Here is a 20,976-nt window from a genome sequence, read left to right as displayed (position 1 = left end):
TTTTTTTTTTTTTTTTTTTTAAAGACAGGATTTTGCTATGCAGTTCAGACTGGCCTGGACTAACTGCATAACCCAGGCTAGTCTCGAACTTGTGGCAGTCCTGCCTCAGCCTCCCAAGTGCTAGGATCACAGGTGTGCGCCACCGCACCCAGCCAGTTAGGTTGGTCTTTTTATTATGTGTAATCTTAAAATGAAAGTCATTTGGGAAAGAGCAGAGCACATAAGTTATATCTTAACAGAAATTAACCTCTGCTGCTGAAAGTAGATCAGTGGGAAGGCTTTTTCAAAACTTCTTTTAATTATAACTGCAGGGCTAGGGAGATAGCTCGGTGTTCTAAGCACTTGCCTGACAAGCGCAAGGACCTGGGTTTGATCCCTGGTGCCACATGCTGTGCCAGCCCTGGCACACCATGCCAGCTACCACTGTGTAACAAAACCCTGTACCAAATAAATAAATGAATGAATGATTTTTTTAAATAATAATAATTATTATAACTGCATAAATGGGCATTTCCTCAGTCTTTCTAAATTTTGCTAACCCAGTCATTCCCACACAGACCATTTAAGCATCTCATTTGCTGAAAGTGTTTATGTTCATGGTGGAGTGTTTCTCAATTAATGGCCAAATTTAAGATACTTAAAACTCAGCAACATTCTCTACTTATCCTAGAATACTTGGCATTCAAACTCCACAGAAAGAGGCTGACCACACTTTCCACAATTTTCTTGCAGTAACAGTCCCTTTCTAGTCCCTTCCTACCCTTTGTGGGTTGCTGGGGTCAGCTCTTCAAGCAGCACCCCCCGGTCATGGCCAGAAAGCACCTGAGCTGTGTATGTGACATGAGTGGCACAGGGACATGGCTCCTCCCCCTCCTCCACTTCCAGGTGTCCTGGCGTAGTACAACAAAAATGCATCACATGTTCCACATCTTGGCCTTTACTTCCAACCTGCCCTCCGACAGTCAGGTGCTAATGATTGTATTTCATCATAACCAGCCCACAAGTGTTGGCCTCTAGGTGTCTGTTCTTCCTAGGCTGAAGAAGTGTTTTCCTTCTAGCTCTGCCCTAGGAAAGTGAGTGTCATGCGTGTCTTTTCACCAGTTTTGTGAATCAATAGAATTTGGGGGAGAGAAAATAATCTGAACTAAATCTTAGGTTTTCATAGTCAACCTGCCTTGACTGAAAGAGCTGGTTCTGATTTTCTTCTCCAATACAGGATGTCAGTGTTAGGTTTATAAACTGTTAGATGGTTTCAGTGTTAGAAAAACTTGGGGGCCAGGGAGATGGCTCAGTGGAATAAGCGCTTCCCTGGCAAGCGCAAGGGCCTGAGTTCAATCCCCGGTCCAAAAAAAAAAAAAAAAAAAAAAGACTTGGTTCCCAAAGAATCTGTTTCCCTGCTAGTACCTCACCTGAGGTCTTATAATGTGGGAAACCACTATCTGTTGGAGCCTGTTTTGGCTGATCTTTCCAACTCTGGTATTACTTGTATTACTCTTTCCAACACTACTTTCTTTTTGTTGTTGTTGCATATAAAGACTTAGAAGGCTATTATAATAATAATCCTATAAATAATTAAATGTATGATACTCTTCTTTTATCTTTTTAGAATCTTGTACCTAAACAAGACTTCTTTTTAAGTGTTGTTTAAAACTTAAATCTTCTGGCTAACAAATCAAAACTTCATGGCATAAAAAGGGCAGTATTTGTGTTCTCAATTCCTTTTTAAAAAGCTTTATGTATAATCTATAAATATAGATACACAGACAATACTCCCCCTTGAGTTGCACATCAACATATAGCATTGTACATTATAATAAAAGTTTGTAACTTAAGGGTATTATATATATAAATACATATATACCTTTGTAACCTTTATATTGTAAATAAAAAATTGCTTTTAGAGTTGTTTTTTTTTTATTTTTTAAAAGCAATGAAAGGGCTGGTGAGATGGCTCAGTGGTCTAAAGCACCTACTTGGAACAAGCTTGGCAAAGCACAAGGACTGCAGTTCGATCCCCCAGCACCACATGCCAGCCAGCCCCACCCCCTGGTGGGCTGAGCTAGCCACACACACACACACACACACACACACACACACACAATAAATAAATAATTAAAAAAAAAAAGCAATGAAATACTTTGAAACCTGCAAGAATGTTTCAAAAACAGTCCAAAGAACTTCTACATCCCTTCACCTAAATTTCCCAATTATTAACATTTTTGACATTTCTTCCAATACCCTGACTTGTCTTTCTGACACAACACCCTCTTACCCTAAATTCTCTAGTGTGCGTCTTCCACACACAACTACCCTCCCCGCAATCAGTGCCAGACCACGCTCCTGCTCCTATTCACACCCCACCTGCTGTGCTGGTTTTCCCAACCATGCCTTCTTTCCTTTGTGGCCCAGGATCCTATTCCAGGACCACAGGCTGCTTCCGGTTGTCCCATCTTATCAGTGTCGGGCCGGGGAGATGGCTCAGTAGGATAAGTACTTGACTGCCATCTTATCAGTGTCTTCATCCTAGAAGAGTTGCTCAGCACCCACCCCCACCCCACCCCAGTTCTGCGCCCCTGAGTTTCCTGGGCTCTCCCTCTACTGGCTGAGCCTCCATCCAGCTCATAGCACCGCCTCAGACCTAAGTCAGCCTTTTGTCCTTGGCAGGAGGACCACAAAGGGGATCCCATGGCCTCCTCAGCCTCATTCAGTGCTGTGTCAAGTCACCCAGGTGTGGCCAGTGGGAGCCCCTTAAGACTGGTTTTGAGGTCCTTGTACTCTGTCCCCATCACTTTTTCCTGCCACCACACAGGCTTATTTTGTGCCTTGCCTTCAGCCATTCCCCACAAAGTCCTGAGGTTTTCTAGTATAGGGTGACATAGAACCAAGATCTAGCTGGACATGATTGGTCACATCTGTAACCCTAGCACTCTGAGAGGCTGAGGCAGGAAGATAACCTTGAAACCAGCCTGGGCAACCTAGGGACTTAGCAAAACCCTGCCTCAAAAAATAGATGTGGTGGTGCATGTCTGTAATCTCAGCACTTGGGAGGCTGAGGCAGGAAGATTGCTGGAAATTTAAGGTCAGCCTGAACTACACAGTAAAACCCTGTTCCAAAAAAACCCTTCTGGGGATGTATCTCAGAGGAAAGGCTCTGGGTTCTATCTCCATTACCACACACACAGAAAAGAAACCAAGACCTGAGTGAGTGGTTTTTTTTTTTACCAAGTAGACCAGGCTGACTTCGAATTCACAGCACTCCTCCTGCCTCAGCTTCCCAGGTGCCAGGATTGCAGGCGTTCACCACCTGGCCTGGCCATAGACATTTATATTTCTAGACTACATATTTAGAAACCATGGACTGTGATAATTTGCCATACATGAGGATTCTTTCTATCTTTCCCTCTTCCATGTTTGTAGCTTCCTTCTCAGACTAATCTGATTTTCATGCTCAGTACATTTATTTCCTCAGCTAGTTTCTTGGTCAATGTAAGGAGACCCTCACACATGATTTCCATTCCTATGGGTTCCTGCATGGGACTCTCTAGCCCTCATCTCCCTTCCGAGCTTTCGATGTAGATCTCCAACGGACACATTCTCGTAGGAACCTTTCAGAGGTTCTCGGAATTCATGATCTTCCTCACTCTCTGCCCCCTTAACCTGAATTTGTTCAGTATTCCCAGCTGGTAGCAAGAGCAATCCAGACGCTTAAGCCAGGCAATGTATCATTCCCCTCCTGCCCCACTCCATAGCCAATCAACCTCATTTTCTGTTTTTATGAGTTTTTTGTTTGGATTTTGTTTTTGGGTTTTTTTGTATTTAGTACAGGGTCTCACTACACAGATCAGACTTGTACTGATTCTCCTGTTTTCAGCCCTCCAAGTGCTGGCTGGGATCACAGATGCATGCCACCACACCCAGTCTCAATCACTGTCGCACTGTGCCCCAGGGGCAGAGCCGGCACAGTACGCCAGGGATCAAACCCCAGTCCCTGGGTCTATCTAAGCAGGCACTTTAGTCTGCTGAACTATCTGGCTGGCTTTATTTTTTTATTTTTTATTTTTTATTTTTTTTTGAGACAGGGTCTCATGTAGTTCAGGCTAGTCTTACACTTGCTATGTAGCCAAGGCTGGCCTCCAATTCACAGCAGTCCTCCTGCCTCAGCTTCCCAACTGCTAAAGACTTGGCCTCAAACTCACAGCAATCCTCCTGCCTCAGCTGACTGAGTGTGGGGATTACAGGTGACACCTAGCCTTCAAATCTTAGACTTCTAAATTCTTGGCCCTTGTCTTCCAGAATCTTTCACCCCGTGCATTTCTCCGTGGCCCTCCAGTCTTCCCTCGCTTTCCTCTGGAGTACAGCAGCAGATTCACACTGCAAGAGTCATCCCTCCTGCCATCTCTCTTACGGTGATTGCTGGCAGTACCAGGCACTGGATCCAGGGCCTTCACACTGAGCTACAGCCCCAGCTCTTTCTTTGTTGATTCACTTGTCTGTTTACAGACAGTGCCTCACTTTGTAGTCCAGGCTGGCCTCAAACTTGAGGCAGTCCTCCTATCTCTGCCTCCCCAGTGTGGGATTGCAGGTATGCACCACCACACCTGGATCTTTCTTATTTTGAGACAGGGTCTCTGAGTCACTATGTTGCTCATTCTAGGGTTGAATTTGTGATCCTCCTGCTTCAGCCTCCCAGCATGCTTGGAATACAGGCATGTGCCACCCCACCTGGTTCCCCAGTCCTTTTTTATATTTTGAGAGCAACTTGCTAACTTGCTTAGGCTAGGCTTGAATCTACACTCTTCCTGCCTCGACCTTCCAGAACACTGGAATCACAGGTGTACATCACTATGTCCAGCACCATACATGGCCAGGGATATAGCTTAGTGCACAAGGCCTGCCTGGTAAGCACGAAGTCCTCAGTTCAATTCCTGGTACAAAAAAAAGAAAAAGAAAAAGTATATATTATGACTAGCATCTTCTAGTTAAAAAGAAAAAACAAAACATAACCCCAAATCTCAGAAATTTAAAAAAAAAAAAAAAAAAAAAAAAAAAGACCTTCCTATTGCTCTTAGGATAAAATCCCAAGTCTTTGCCACAGTCCTGGCCCTGAGTTGGCAAAGGGCATCCATGACCCAGAGCCTGATTCTCCTCGACTCTGTGAGCTTTCGCAGCTCTAGATTCTTTGTATGGCTGTTCCTCAGGCTGGAGCGCACTTCCCCTCATTCTTCAGCCTCCACTTGGTGGGAAGCCCCAGGTACTGCTGGAAGCCCCCACAAGGCTAGCACTTGGGGACTGCAGGCAGGAAGAACACCACGAGGCAAGCCAGCCGGGCTGCATAGTAAGACCACATCTCAAAACAACAATAAAAACAAAAAGTCACACATGTGAGCCTTCTCATGTGGGCCCCAAAATGCTTATTCCATTCTGATGAACATCCGCTTTCTGAGACTGTAAGCTCCCCTGGAACGGCCCAGATCATTGCTATATTCTCAGACACCAGTTCAGAGGCTAGTACTGAATAGTAATGAAAGCTATTTGGACAAGAAAACACTTTCCTACAGAAAAGAACAAAGGATTAATTAAAAAAAAAAAAAAGCCAGAAGCATGGTACATTGCTTTAATTCCAGAGGTTTGGGAGGCTGAGGCTGGAGAATCCAAGTTAGAGGCCTTCCTGAGAAACTTAACAAACCCTTATCTAAGGGGGAAAAAAAAAGCAAGCCAAACCCAAGTGCCATTAGAAGTCACCGACATTATAATAGTATCCAGAGTAAACTAGTTAGCAAGTTCATTCAGGAAAGTAAGCACAAATGAACATACCCTACTAAATGGCAGCACACTAGATTCCTGGTAAGTGAGTGGAGCGCAGGTAAATTCGCCCTTTTTATTCTTTAATTTTATTTTTTTAATTTAGGGCAGGTGCTACAGGTGTACAGCGTCTCACCACCTAGATCGGACTCGTAGTGATTCTCCTGCTTTCAGCCTCCCAAATGCTGGGATTACAGGCACGCGCCACTATGCCCAGCCTCAATCGCTTTCCGGGCTGCTGAGCTTTGCCAGAAGCAGGAGTTTTAGTCCGCTGACGCCCTTTTTATTCTAAGCAGTGGAGGGCTTCAGCATTCTGCCCGGCCATGGCCCCGCCCCGGACAGCCCCGCCCCCAGCCCCGTGCTGTGTCTGGCCCCGCCCCCAGCCTGCCCGCCCGGGTCCTCCACGCCACGGGAGCGCTGCCTGCAACGTGAGATGTGGCCGCTAGGGGCCAGCCGCGCGGCTCGGGTCCGACCGCTCTGGGCCGCGCTCCTCGCTCGTCCTCCGGCTCAGCTCCGGCAGCCCGCGGCTTCTCTGCCCGCGCCCAGCGCCGACCCGCCGGGCTCCTGTGCAGGACCCAGCAGTTCGGCTCCCCCCGAGCCGGACCGAGGCCGCCAGCAGCGCCGCTGGGTGTGGAGCGGACCCAGGAGATGAAATGACAACGTCAACCCTCCAGGTACCTCAGCGCGGCCCGGAGGGCTGCGGAGGCCGAAAGCGGCGCGGTGGGGCCTGCGGGCCGCGGACCGGGCGGGCGGGCGGCCTCTTCGGACCTGGCCCCGTCGCCCGCCACCGTTTCTCCTTCCACGCACTCGCAGCAAGGGGGCGTCTCCATCCCGAGGCCGGCTGGCCGGGCCGGCGCTTCCCGGAGCCGCTGCGTGCAGCCAGCGCCGCCGATGCCCGACTGCAGCCCCTCCCCGGCCCGCAGCCTGCTCGCGTGGGGCTCCCTGGTGTCGCTCTCGCCCGCCACGACCTCCCCCAGCCCCGTGGCACCCCGCGGACGAGCCCCAGCTTGTCCCCGGCTCTGATTCCCTCTCCTCGGCCCGCGACCCTCCATTCATTCCCTGCCCCGTGCGGGGAGGTGCCCAGGGCGGCGCCGCCTGGACGGGTGACAGCCCGGCCCCCAGTGCTGTCAGAAAACATAAACACGCTCGGACCTGAGACCCGGCTCTGAACCCCATCCCTGCCACGCAGAGGGTGTGACCTGGGACCGTGTTTTTGACCTTAGAATCAGCTCGGCCTCAGCGGTAACATGGGGCAGCGGTTGTGTGGTTATGGGGTGGTTTAGGTACCAGCTGAGGTACCGCATTCTCAGTAAGTCGTGGCCGATGAAGTGCGCCCCTGGCGGGATGGCTTTCGGGTTCGGGCGTGGAAGAGGGATGGTCAGTCGCTCCAGGTGGAGAACAAGCGTGGAATAAATCGGGCTAGGAATTAGGTGGAATGCAAAGCCCGACCCCATCATCCACAAGCATAACCTCGGATCTGTTACCTCCGTGTCAGCCGATCTCAGCCTGCAGTAAGAATGGTTTCCTCGGGGCTTTCCCACCTGATTCTGAGGACGGAACCCAGGGCCTTTGCACCTAGCTACACCCGTGGCCCTACACCGTGGCCCTCTTCCTTCCTTTTCTTTATTTTTAGGCAGTATTTCACTAGTCTCTAAGTAGGCCAGGCTGGGCTGGAACTTTTATTCTCCTGACTCAGCCTCCCAGTGTGCTGGAATTATAGACAGGCACGACTACACCCACTTAAGTGTACCCTTGTTTTGGAGACAGGGTCTCACTGTGTAGTTTAAGCTAGCCTCAGACTCACAGTCCTCCTGACTCGGCCTCCCAAATGCTCAGATTACAGGCGTTCACCCACTTGAGGCAAACTTAAGGCTGCACAGAGTTGTGTAGCCATCACTACAGTTACTTTTTAGAACATTTTCATCACCTCCCCTAAAAACACCTTTGCCTTTTGCTGTCACTCCCCAATCCTTGATCCCTCCCAGCCCAAGGCAGCCACTAATCTATCTTCAAGCTCTTTAAATTTCCCTATTCTGAGCATTTTATGTAAATGGAATCATAATATGTGGTCCTTCGTGATTGGCTTCCTTAACATAATGTCATAGGCTTTCACTTTTTTTAAGTGGCTGGGAAAAAAGGCTTTCATGACACGTGAAAATTTGAAATTCAAATTTCAGTGCTTATAAATAAAGTTTTATTGAAATAAATCCCACTCATTCATTTGCATATTATCTGCTGCTTTTGTCCTACAAAGGCAGAATTGGATAGTTGCTAGAGAAATGGTACTGCCTGGCAAAACCTAAATATTTATGTAACATCTGGTTCTTTCTAGAAAAAAATCTGCCAGGCCCACTGTTAGTGTGCATGTACAAGTACTGGGAAGCAAATCCAGGGCCTTCATGCTTAGCTATAGCCCAGCACCACCCTTCTTTTAATCTTTAATTTTAAGGTAGGGCCTCACTGATCCCGAGTTGCCCAGGCCGGGCTTGCACTTGCAGTCCTCCTGCTTCAGCCTCCAAGAATGTCAGGATCACAGACATGCGCCACCGCACCTGACTCGCATATCTCTGTTACCCTTTTCACTTATGCCCATCCTTTGCCTTATGTGTTACTAGCAATGAGGCAGTGTGGCAGTTTTATCTGTCACCTTACCCTCCTGTTAAACCAAGCTGTTTCTCTCCACTAACAGTTCCCACATGTGAAAAACTGTATTGGTTGCTGGCTGCATGAATAGAGCGTTCAGAAGGAGGGACAGAAGAAGCCAGGCTTAGAAAGACATCTGTCACGTGTTCTTATGTGGGATCTAACAAAGAAGACATGAAAGTAGAAGGAAGACTGTTATTAGACAAAGCAAAGGGGTACTGTATGTGGGGGTTACAGGACACCAATGGGGTAACAGGATCACAGTATATGCAGTGAAGGCCAATATTTTGAAAAACTAATAGGTACTAATAATAAAAGAGGAAAAAAAGAAAAGAGGAGGTGGGTGTGCTCTGCTCCACAGAGGGAGCTCAAACCTCGAGTTTTATTCTGAGCCCTTACTGAGAAGAATAGACCCAAGCAAGAATCAGTATAGGAACCTGGGCGTAAGAGCTCAGTGCCTGTAATCCCAGGATTGGGAGGCTGAGGCAGGAGAGTCCCCAATTCAAACCCAGCCTGGGCTACATAGTGAGTGCAAAGCCAGAGTAGACTGTAGTACATAGTGAGACTATCTCACATAAACACACTGAAGGGACAGAACAGAGTGACAGTCCAAGGAAGTTGGGTGTGTGTTCTAAAGAAGGAAGCCACCCAGACAGGAGCACTGTCTTATCTGAGGGGCCAACAAGGAGAGAACAGACAGCCTGTGGGTGAGCTGATGAGCCAAGAAGCAGTAGGGCTCCCAGATGTCCTCCAGAGGGAGTGAAGCCCCAGGGAAGCAGCACTTCTTCCTCTCAGCAGTACTAGGGCTTGAACCCAGGTATGCTAGGCAAGTGGTAACTCAGCAGCAGCCCCAGTCCTTCTTCCTCTCTCTTGTCTCTGCAGTCTAGCAGTTCCCTTAACATCAGTCTGGCCTGTCTCACCAGCCTGTCCATTTTGCATGGCTGTGTGTCTCTCTTAGGCACTTCTTACCTATAGCAGGGCAAGGACTGCACAAATGCCCTGGCCCCGCTGAGGACTGGCTGGAGGGTTCTGTTTGCTGTGGCTGCAGCTGTGCCACAGCAGGTGGAGGAGGAAGATTTTGGTTGGATTGTGGTTTCTTTTCTTTGGCACTGGGAATCAAACTCAGGCTTGCCAGGCAGGCACTATGCCACTGAGCTAAATCCCTGGCCCTGGGCAGTGGTCTCTAAAACCGTATGTGGGGCCGGGGAGATGGCTCAGTAGGATAAGCGCTTGAATGGCAAACGCAAGGATCTGAGTTTAATCCCCGGTTCCGCCAAAAAAAAAAAAAAAAAAAAAAAAGTATGTGTAGGTGCTTCCTGTTCCACACAGGGCACTAGCCCACAGCATCTGTCAGAGTCTCGGAGGCCTGCACACTCCCTGGGAGTTCTTCAGGGCGCAGGGCCCTCACCTGGCAGCATGATTTGCCTCCAGAACGAGCAAGCACTGTCCTTTCTGCAGCCAGGTGTGGAGTCCTGTGGCTCAGCTCCTTCCAGGTGTCGGCTTTCAACAATGTAGGACAACAGCCTGCCCTTTTCAGTGGCAAGAAGCAAGTTGAGCTGGGGCCGTAGAAGGAACAGAGGTGCTGTAAGTCCACCTCTCTTTTGTGGTGCTGGAGATTGAATCCAGGGGTGCTCTAGCACTGAGCTGCTTTCTGGAACTTCATTTTACTCCTCTGGCTGATGCACTGGCAAGAGGGCTGCAGCTGTAACTCAGTGCAGAGCCTTACATTCAGTCCCCAGTATCATAAAAGCAAACAAGAAAGGCTGGTGGGCAGATGCCCATGTGGCTCTCATGTCACAGGCCTTGGGTTGATGAAGGACTTTCCCAGCTGGCTGACTCTTCTCTGCCCAAGGCCAGATGCATTCTCTGGCCTCTTTGCTGAGTGAAGCAGCAATCAGTTTTTTCGGAGTTTGCCATCACTGTTCTGGGCTCTCTTTCCCTTGAAGCAGTGAAGTAGAAAGTCCTGTGGATTCACCCAGGAGCCCAGACCCAGCACATGGAGTCAGGGTTCCACTGCTGGACTCCGGGGGCAAAGGCTGGAAGGAGGCTGCCTTGAACTGTCCGAGTTCCCTGTGGGGAGGGATGGCTGTCATAAAGCTTCCTCGTAAAGCCTTTCTAGTTGGTGTCCCAAAAGTAGGGCAATATAATGGCCTGCAACCAGTCAGGCCACAGGCCACAGGCCACAGGCCTGGCACTGTTTCTTGTCTCATCCTGTTGCTTGGGAGGCCCAGGTCTGTCTGGATCTCCTGGGAAGCACCGAGCTATCTGCCTTTCCTTTTCAGAAAGCCATTGATCTGGTGACTAAAGCCACGGAGGAGGACAAAGCCAAGAACTACGAGGAGGCACTGCGGCTGTACCAGCATGCTGTGGAATACTTCCTGCACGCCATCAAGTGTGAGTTGCGGCGGGTCACGGGTCCCCATGAGGAGAGTGCCCAGCCTCACTAGGCCACTCTGCCTCCTTTTTGCAGATGAGGCTCACAGTGACAAGGCCAAGGAGAGCATTCGAGCCAAGTGCGTGCAGTACCTAGACCGGGCAGAGAAGCTGAAGGATTACTTAAAAAACAAAGAGAAACACGGCAAAAAGCCAGTGAAGGAGAATCCGAGCGAGGGCAAGGGGTGAGTGTGGAGCACGCAGCTGGGCTCGGTACCCTCTTCACATGGTGCTGCTATTCCCCATGCCAGTCCTGCTTGGACTTGCATGGTAGTGGGAAACTATTCCTGACCATTGAGGTAGCAGTGGCTTTCCCTGGCACATCCTTGAGCGTGTCCGTGTCATCTCACTGGTCTGCACAGAAAAGCCTGGTGAGGGGTGACAGCCTTGGCCTCCTGCAGCCCTACTCTTAGGTTGGAACCTGGCTCTGCCACTGCCTTGCACATGAGGGAGGACCAGGGAACTCTGCCACGCACTGCAGTAAGGAGCAGAGGGGGTGAAGTGACAGCCTCAGAGGGAGTTTGGCACATGCTGCGCATTCATTAAACACAGAGGTATAGCCAGACACAGTGTGACTAGACCTCTTGCCCTGGCCTCAGACTCCACAGCCAGAGCCTCCATGCCTCTCAGCTCAGGCATGGGCTCTGCTCTGGTGCCCTGGAGGCCAGGGAGGGAGGGGATGGAGGAGACCTGAGAGGTGAGACTTCCTCCTGGGCCATGTGCCTGCAGCCTAATTCCCAGGTGAGAGATGTGCTGAGGAAGGGACAGAAGTTTTAGAACTTTTTTTTTGCCACGAGATTTGTTTTATTTTCATTTAACATACAAATAATTTTCTATAATATCCCAGGGCAAACCTGAGAATTTGGCAGTCCGGTTGGGGGGGGGGTGTCCCCTCAGAGACCCACGGGCTGGTGGCATCGGCGCGGAATGCCCGGGTTTACAGTGCAGCTTGCGGCTCGTGTCCATCTTGCAAGTGGCTCTTCCTCCACATCATGACTGGGGGGGGTCTCAGAGATGACGGGGGCGGGGAATTGTCTGGGCTCTTAGGAAATCTCACTCTGCTTTTCCTGCTCAATGGTCTCTTTGGTCGGCAGGGTGTTCTTCTCCTGTGTCTCCGTCTTCTTCAGCTTGGCCTTATCGAAGCTGGCGATTTCCCCCATGTCTGGTTTGTCTGCCATTTTCTTAAAACAATCCAAAGTGTTTCGCTCCAAGCCCGAGCTCCTGTGCTCCCACTCGCGTTGCTGCAGCAAGAGACCACTTTTTTTTTTTTTATACCAGGAATAAAACTCATGGCCTCGCACTTGCCAGGCAGGCAGTGTGCCGCTGAACTGGAGTATTCTCATCCCTCAGAGAATTTTGAAGCAACAAATATCCTGAAGTCAGGATACAAAGTGACTGTTGGGATCAGAGCATGTTTGAACCAAGGGCCTCATGCACACTGGGAACCAAATGCAGTGCTAAGCAAACTAAGGACGAGCTCTAAGCACTGAGCTGCATCACTAACATTTTTAATTGGTCATTTTAGGCAGAGTCAAAACTGCCCAGGTTGGCTTGAAGTTTAGAATTCTCCTGAATAGTTGGAATTACAGGCCTGCCCCTACCCCTAGCTTCCCCTTTAGTGCTATTATGTGTACACGAGTGTGCCTGGTACTAGGGATTGAACCCAGGGTCTTTAACTGAGTTACCTTTCAGTCCTAAGACAGGTTCTCACTGAGTTGTCCAGACTGAGTTCAAACTTGAGATCCTCCTACCTCAGCCTCCTGGAGTGCTAGGATTGTAGATGTGCTCAGCTTTCCATGTTTCATTTCAAACTTTACCTCTTCTCTGTCCTTCAGACTCCTCTGGGGTCACGGCCATGTGCTATCTGTATCTGAGTCCATACAAAAGGTTCCTTATGGCTACATTTGCTTGACTGGCTGCTAATGAAATCTAGCTGAAGTACATTTTCTCCTCCAGCCCTCAGGAGAGGGTGGACCTCCCAACCTGGATTCCCTTAATGAAAAAATCATGATGTCCCTGTGACCATGTCAGCCAGACGAGTGTGGCCCTGACACCCACAGGCCTGGCCTGCTCACCTGTCCCTTGACAGAGCTGAGCTGGGAGCATTCCTCACCCAGTGCTGGCAGCAGACCCAGCCCCACTCATAGCCTTATGGCTCTAAGCTGAGAACTAGCTGGTGAGCTTCTGTTTCCTTTCTCAGCAGCGACAGTGACAGCGAAGGGGATAATCCAGAGAAGAAGAAGCTGCAGGAGCAATTGATGGGTAAGAGGCCCGGGGCCACATGCCCTGCAAGGGACTGTGGGGCCCTGTGCGTCGACTCCTGCCTATGTCAGCACCTCCTGCTGCAGGTGCTGTTGTGATGGAGAAGCCCAACATACGGTGGAATGACGTGGCCGGGCTAGAGGGGGCCAAGGAGGCCCTCAAAGAAGCTGTCATTTTGCCAATCAAATTCCCACACTTGTTCACAGGTAAGAGCTGAGCCACCAGAGGTACAGATGTAAACTCAGGCTCCTGTGGGAGTCAGGATGGGGTCCCCTCTGAAGTGTCCAAAGCAGATGGCTTTGGCAATCTTGGCACACAGGGAATGGTGCCTGGCCTCGCATGTGTGCTGTTGGGAGAGGCCCTGGGACCCACTCCCCGTGTCACCTATGCCTCAGCTTCTTGGTGTTGTCAGAAATATTTATGAGCTGGAAGGTAGCTCAGTTGTAGAGCACTTGCCTGGCATGCACAAGGCACGGAGTTCAATCCCCAGCCCTGAAAAGGAAAAAACACATTTTTGTGACTAGAATTTTGAGGTGAGCATTCTAGAGGGTGGACACAGTGGTTCCCAAGGGTTAGGACTGTTATCCCAGTGGGTTCATAGGCCTTTCTGCCTTCGCTCCCCAATCAGCCACGTTACAGAGCATTTGTTGCTATAGTTGCAGTGAATGAAGACCTCCCACCCTTTCCCCAGTCAGGAGACGGCTGACGGGTTTATTTTTTTGTTGCAGGCAAGCGTACCCCTTGGCGAGGGATACTGCTCTTCGGACCCCCTGGCACAGGGAAATCCTATCTGGCCAAAGCTGTGGCAACAGAGGCCAACAACTCTACCTTCTTCTCTGTGTCCTCCTCTGATCTGATGTCTAAGTGGTTGGGGGAGAGTGAGAAGTAAGTTAGCCAGCTGGGGTGGCCACTTCCCAGAGGCGTGGGGATAGTAGCAAGGAGAGTGAGATTTGGCCAGCGTTTTGGTTGGGGTCCTGTCCTGGTGGACTGGTGAACCTGGAAAGGGACCCCGGGAGAGATGAAGTCATCATAAGCAAGTGAAAGATCCACCGTAGCAGGATCTGCCCAGTCTCCTACTAGGGCACTGGGTGTATTTTACCCGTTCCCCACACTGGTTCCCACTTGCACATGAGGAAAGGGAGGCTCAGAGGAAAGGAGATGCCCAGTCCTGAGTCCAGAGCTGAGTATCTACACAGTATCAGGCACGCCCTTCCCCTTGGTCTGGAAGATCTGTCGCCACTGTTTTTCCTGTGAGAAGGGCAGGAAAAGTGGTGACTAGACTCAGCACACCTGTACAGGCGCAACTAGACTCTAAGCCACTGTTCCCCCCTAGGCTCGTGAAGAACCTCTTCGAGTTGGCCAGGCAGCACAAGCCCTCCATCATCTTCATTGATGAGGTAGACTCCCTCTGTGGGTCCCGGAATGAGAACGAGAGCGAGGCTGCCCGGAGGATCAAAACAGAGTTCCTGGTCCAGATGCAAGGTGCGTCCCAGTCCTGGGTCCCCTCTTGGTTGTGGCTCTGCCCAGAGCCAAGCTCCAGTGTCATTGTTTCTCTGGCCTGGTTGGGTAGAGGAAAAGCACCTGGAGGTACTGGCTACAGGTCTCAGGCAGGCTTTCACCACAGGGCAGAGAGCTTTGTGGGGTCTTCCTAGCCACAGCCAGACTGGCCGCATTTCAGTCAGGACTCTGATAGTGGTGTCACAGGGATGGCCTCAGGCAACAACACACAAGGTCTCAGGGTCTGACCAGCAGGTTCTGACTGACCCTACAGCTGCCCTCAGTCTATCTCCTTTCTCCACAGGAGTGGGGAACAACAACGATGGGACTCTGGTTCTTGGTACCACAAACATCCCCTGGGTGCTGGACTCTGCCATTAGGAGGAGGTGAGTCCTCCCTGCAGGGCGGTGCTGCACTCTCCCTGCCCTGGGCAGCCTGCAGGTAGACCTCGCCCATCTCTGTCTTGCTTGAGTTTGTGCAGTGAACAGAGCCCTCAGTGAAGCCAGTTTCGTCAGGGCCCAGAACTGTATCTCCCAGTCTCTGGGCTGCCCCTGCATTAACACTATTCAGTGATTTGCCCCTTTCCTGTGCATGCTCTGCCCTCTAGGTTTGAAAAGCGCATTTATATCCCATTGCCTGAGGAAGCCGCCCGCGCCCAGATGTTCCGGTTGCATCTGGGGAGCACTCCACACAACCTCACAGATGCCAACATCCACGAGCTGGCCCGGAAGACAGAAGGCTACTCGGGTGCAGACATCAGCATCATTGTGCGGGACTCTCTCATGCAGCCCGTCAGAAAAGTCCAGTCAGCAACGCACTTTAAGAAGGTGAGTGGTGCTGGGCATGGTGGTGCACACCTATAAGGAGGCTGAGGCCAGGGGATTGCAAAGTTCAAGCCCAGCCTGGGCAATTTAGTGACTTTGCAAGGCCTTGTCTCAAAAACAAACAAAAGGGGGCCTGCCCCTTAGCTCAGTTCTTTAAGTGGCTGCTTCAACAAAGCGGACTGTGGTTCGATCCCCACTATTCAAGCCAGCCAGTCATGCCTTGAAGGCATTCGGAGCAAAAAAAAAAAAACACTTAAAAAACAAACAAAAAAAAAGGTGCTGGGGATGTAACTCAGCATTAAGATCCTGGGCTCCCAGCACCCCCCACCCCCAGGCCCCTCAGCAACGGAGGTGAGTGGTGAACAAAGCTTAGACAGTGTCAGTAGAATGAGGGGTCATCAGGCTTCCTGGAACCACAGGAACACACTCTGTCTCCTGGAGAAGCAGGGCAGAAGCCAGGGCCAGGGTGGACCTGCCCTGCCTCTTCTGCAGCTCTTCCTCGCATGTGGCTGTCTCCAGTTGTGAGAGGGCAGAGGACAGCAGCAGGCTCATGGCTCTGTAGCCTGAACGCCACTTTGCCTGTGGGCAGAGTGCACACTGAGAAAATGCCTGAAAAGTGCAGGTCTAAAGGAGGGATTCACCAAGCGTGATGGCACACACCTACAATACCAGCAAGTACAAGGCTGAGGCAGGAGGACCGCTGTGAGTTTGAGGCCACCCTGGGCTACCTAGTGAGTTCAAGGCCAGCCTGAACTGCATTATGAAACCGTTGTCTCAAAAAAACCTAAATAAAGTGGGATTTACCCACTTGTCAGGAGATCTCTTATCTAGTATCTCCTGTGGGTCTATGTCCTGGCATTGTCACAGGCACTGGGGAGACATTAGTGACCACAGCAGAAAACACCTCTTTCTTCCAGGAGCCTCCTTCAAGTAGAGCAAGACAGCTCCTCAGAGGATGATGATGGGGCCTAGCAGCGTCGGGGAGAGCAGGGGCTCCAGGGGTTCAGAGGGCTAAACAGGTTGCACTGTTAAAAAGGACAGCCCAGGGTCGGGGAGATAGCTCAGTAGAGTAAGTGCTTGCCTCACAAGCACAAGGTCCTGAGTTCAACCCCCGGGACCACCAAAACAAAACAAAAAAAGGACAGCCCATATTCTATGCTGTGGCATGTGAGCCACAAACCGGAGGGAGTGAGGGAAGGGGCTGTTTTGCCAGTCTTGCAGATTTTGCAGGGGAAAACCATATTGCTAGTAAGACGTGGTGTCAGCCAGGTGTGGTGGTGCACGCATGTAATTCCAGCACTTGGGAGGCAGAGACAGGAGCATGGTTGCAAGTTTGAGACCAGCCTGGGCTACCCAGTGAGCTCAAGGCCAGCCTGAACTGTAAAACAAGACCCTGTCTGAAAAAGACAAAAAAGACTCAGTGGTGTTACTGAGGAAGGTGAGAAGTAGACATCCTGGAGACCAATCTGAGGTCAGTCCTCCTCGCTCCAAGGATAGCCCTGCCAGCCTGTCACACTCCTGCTTGGTTTCAGGTCTGTGGCCCTTCCCGCACCAACCCTAGCATTATGATTGATGACCTCCTGACTCCATGCTCGCCAGGGGACCCAGGGGCCATAGAGATGACCTGGATGGACGTCCCTGGTGATAAACTCTTAGAGCCTGTGGTTTGCATGGTACGTAACCAGCTGGGAGGCTGGACCTTGGAGCCAAGAAAATGGGGTGGGGCCTAGTTGAGGAATAAAACTTGAATTGCCCCCTTTTTTGTCTTGGGCTCTCATGACTCCCGTGAGAGTGGCCGAGACTCCTGCCAGTACACAAGCAGTAGCATTTGCATCATCCATTCTTCAGCAGAAGAGTGAAGTCCACAAAATAAGACTGTCATTCTTAGGGTTTGGCTTATTCACTCCAGAGGGGTAGAGTTATGTCAGTATGGCCAGCTTTGATGCAGGGTGAAAACAGCCTCCTGGTCAATATATGGAACCTCATTTGTAGTCTCACCCGTGGCAGTGCTTACCCAGGATGGCAGGTGTCTGTGTGGGGCCGTTAGGTGGGTGCATAGGTAAAGAGGCCCCAGGCGGGAGTTGGGAGTGGGTTGAGGCCGGAAGGCAGCGTTCTGGAAGTGATCCGTGATCCGTACGGTCTCTGGAAGGTCCCTGCCGCAGGTGGTTCAGCAGGCTGCTAGGGGCATTCCACAGTGGGTGGGGGGTGATTCTGGAGGCAGGCTTCTGCCACCTGAGTGGCAGAGCACTTCAAGGGGGAAGATAGACCTGGCTGGGCTAGTTCTCATTGCCATGCTCTTGCCTTTGCAGTCTGACATGCTCCGGTCTTTGGCTACCACCCGGCCCACGGTGAATGCAGAGGACCTCCTGAAAGTGAAGAAATTCTCAGAGGACTTTGGACAGGAGAGTTAAAAGCTGCTGCACTTAGGCAATGGTGAAGGTGGGAAGTAGGCTGGGGCAAATCCACAATACTCCCTAAACCAGTGGCCAGACAGGGCTCCAGGGTGCGCTGTAGTCACTACGGCTCCTCTGCTGCCCATGGCCAGCCAGGGAGCAGGAAGAAGGCCCTCCATCACTGACCCACCGCCACAGATCCACGCTGGGTAGACACTGGCTGCCCTACTTCTCTCTCCTGGATGCTTACTGACTCCTTCCTGCCCCTCTGTCTTTTTTTTTTTTTAACTGTTTTGATCCCCTAAATTAATGCTGCTTTGATTTCTGTCTTGTTTATAAATAAAATCACCTGGAAGTGTCATGGGCAGGAGCAGCCAGGCCCAGCCCCTGCTCCCTTTCCTCCCAACTTCGGCCCCGTGAGAACAGACTGATGGAAGTAAGGAAGCCATTCCCACCCTGCGGGTGTGCGTCCAGGGCCCACGTCCTCCCTGCCGGCAGAGACAGTTTCTGTGAGCACAAGGCTGCTTTGATCTAAGGCAGGCAGGTGGTCTTCACTGCTGCCTTTTCTTCCTGGGTGTGAGAACTCTGAGCCCAGCCACTGCCCCTGGGGCCTCGTCCTGGAGATGTCTAATAAATCCTTTCCCTTCCTGAACAACTGACCTCATTCTGACTCTTGTCTGGGCCTCTTTGAAGACCACTCTTGCTTCCACTGAGAAGACCCTCTGCTGTTCTCTGTAGCAGAGTAGGCAGTCAGCAGTGCTCGCCCCTGCTGCTCTCTTGGCCTGCCCTGCCCTGTCAGTTCCCTGGTAGAAATTTAGCTGGAGATGTTGAAAAGAACTGGACAGCTCTTGCTACCATTTCATGCCTAGCCCAGATATTGCCAACAGGGAGTCTGATGGGCCAGATGTGGCCTGTAGGTGGCATATTGCCACATTAAAGTCCAGAGCTGAAGTAAAAATACAGATTTCTGACTTCTGGTTAGTTAATACCAGGTGCACGTCCCTATGAGGCAGCCACTACTGCTAAGCAGGGGCCACCCTGTTTAGAAGTGGACACCCGACCTTACTCAGTGACATCTTCCAGGCAACCACTGGAAGCAGTGACCCCTGATAAAACACCAAGCTCCAGAGCTGGCAGCTCCAGAAAGGCCATGTGCTAAGTGGATGAGACACAACAGCATGTTCGTCGTATGCACATAGAAAGGCCTAGCATAGGAAACGAAGTTTGAGGCTGGGCCAAGGCTAGTGCACCCCTCTCCCCCACCAAAACCATTATTGTTCCTCTATTGTATTGGTGCTGGGGACCGAACCCAGGTGCTCACGAATGCTAAGTACCGCTCTACCAGAGTGCTGTACTCTTAGCCCCAGTTCTCTCTTTACAAATTGAACAGGCCAGACCTGATCCAGTGGCCAACTGCAGATCATGTTGGCTTTGCACTATGGTTTCCTTGTTCTAGTTAGAAACAGCTGCTGATGTGAACTTCTGATTAACAGCTGAAAGGCTGGGCTCTACCAGGGGTGGTGGCACATGCCTGTGATCCTAGCACCCGAGAGGCAGAGACAGAGTGAGTTCAAGGCCAGGCTGAGCTACAGTGAGTTCTAAGCCTGAACTGCATAGGGAGACCCTGTTTTAAAAAAAAAAAAAATTGAAAAATTTGGGCTCTAAGACTATTTCCCAGTGCTAGCAGACTTGCTTGCTTCTGCCAAGAGCCCTCCACCTTTTGAGTCATCACAGCAGACTTGACCTCTAGCTGACATTTCTGCAGCAGCATTGCTAGTCTTTCACTTCTCTCACATTTCTTAATTATATGCTCTCAGTCCCAGTTTGCAAGTTCAGGAATAAAAGGTGATCCCCTGTGTGGGCAGCTTCACCTAGTGGTGTTTTATACATTTTACCCCAATTCCTTCAGTGTGGTCTCCCCCAAACCTTCCTGCATAAGCACCTTGCTCTCACAGGGGTGACTGGTAGAAACTTGGGGTCTTTGTTTGTCCTCTTGGCTCTAGATGAGCTCACAAACACCTGCCTTTCCATTTTTCTCTCATCAGTAGCAGGAACCACTACCAAGGCTGAACAACCCTGGGATGGAAGCTGAGGGCTTGGGCTGCCAAGCACATGACCCAACACTGTTAAACCTACTAATACAGGCAGAGGAAGATCCTCCTTTACATACATTCTCTGCAAGTCACTTCTTTACCAGGGCTCTTCTGAACTTCTGCCTGCATTGGCTTTCACTGTGGAAGTGGATTTCTGAAACTCTCCATTAGCTCCACGTGTGGCTTTTGTGGTTGGGTAAGTACTGTATCTGCCTTGGGTGGAAGAGACCTTCCTTCCTTACTGGAAATGCAAGGATTTGTTGCTGTTCATACCACCACAAAGGCTCCCTAAGGGGGCCTGTGAAGATTATCGGGAAGCATCAGAATGTGGGAAGCCAAAGAGCTTGGGAACACCAAGTGGGAGGAGGCTCAACCAACCCCTCATAAAGACCATCTTTCAGCATAAAGTTTTCTACAAACTACCTGAGGGCCGCATCTCCAACTCCTCCAGACTCCAACTGGAACTGGAACTACAATGGGTTCTGCTTGCCCATGTGGGCTCAGAGAAAGCCACAGAGAATGGGTTCTTCCCCAGGCTAAACACCTCTCTGAGCAGTGTAATGGACTTCTTAGCGCGTGTGTATGTGATTCAGGGGATTCTGTTCTGCAGGCACAGCTGCTTCAGCAGCTGCAGCTGCGGCTCAGTAGCGTGTACTTAGCATACAGAAGACTGAAGGCTCCGTGCCCAGCACCAAAACATGAAAAACTGCTTCTCAGACCTCCACATAAAGATGGGGTGAGACTTCCTTAAAGCCAAACACTGTTCACTGTGATGCTTTCAAATACCTACAGTGACCAGTAAGCACCCTTCTAGCTCTCTCCTGTGAAAGGAAGAGGCTCATTGCTCTCTAGTAGTTGGCACCTTGCCCCTGCTCCATGGCCTCTGCCTAAGGAAAGAGTCAAGTACCAGCCACCCAAGAGATCTCCATCTTTCCCAAATCTGGAACTGTCTCTGAGCCTGTTAAACCATGTGAGTACTTATTTACATTAATGCTGTTATTAAATACTTCAACTGGGACCACCTTGTCC

The 20,976-nt window shown here is 50.6% G+C and overlaps 1 protein-coding gene and 1 pseudogene across 3 annotated transcripts; one reads left to right on the top strand and one right to left on the bottom strand.

Moving 5' to 3' along the window:
* Positions 1-6,292: 6,292 nt before the first annotated feature.
* On the top strand, positions 6,293-20,968 carry Vps4a (vacuolar protein sorting 4 homolog A). Of its 3 annotated transcripts, none has more exons than XM_023709193.1 (12): positions 6,293-6,476; positions 10,728-10,839; positions 10,916-11,063; positions 13,079-13,140; positions 13,227-13,346; positions 13,869-14,025; positions 14,474-14,622; positions 14,942-15,023; positions 15,245-15,464; positions 16,994-17,134; positions 17,771-17,900; positions 19,903-20,968. In XM_023709193.1, exons 1-11 carry the CDS (start codon positions 6,456-6,458, stop codon positions 17,870-17,872), a joined length of 1,314 nt encoding a protein of 437 aa, XP_023564961.1. In that variant the 5' UTR covers positions 6,293-6,455; the 3' UTR covers positions 17,873-17,900; positions 19,903-20,968. The 3 variants fall into 3 exon arrangements, with proteins under 3 accessions (XP_023564961.1, XP_023564960.1, XP_004625884.1); XM_023709192.1 differs by having other exon boundaries at positions 19,900-20,968; XM_004625827.2 differs by lacking the exon at positions 19,903-20,968 and having other exon boundaries at positions 17,771-19,890.
* LOC101584086 lies at positions 11,806-12,088 on the bottom strand (annotated as a pseudogene).
* Positions 20,969-20,976: the final 8 nt, after the last annotated feature.

This window comes from Octodon degus, unplaced genomic scaffold (genome assembly GCF_000260255.1).
Source record: "Octodon degus isolate 3935 unplaced genomic scaffold, OctDeg1.0 scaffold00011, whole genome shotgun sequence".
In the NCBI taxonomy this organism is placed as follows: domain Eukaryota; kingdom Metazoa; phylum Chordata; class Mammalia; order Rodentia; family Octodontidae; genus Octodon; species Octodon degus.
The sequence above is the reverse complement of the archived record's forward strand: the minus strand, read 5'-3'. Positions and strand labels throughout refer to the sequence as shown.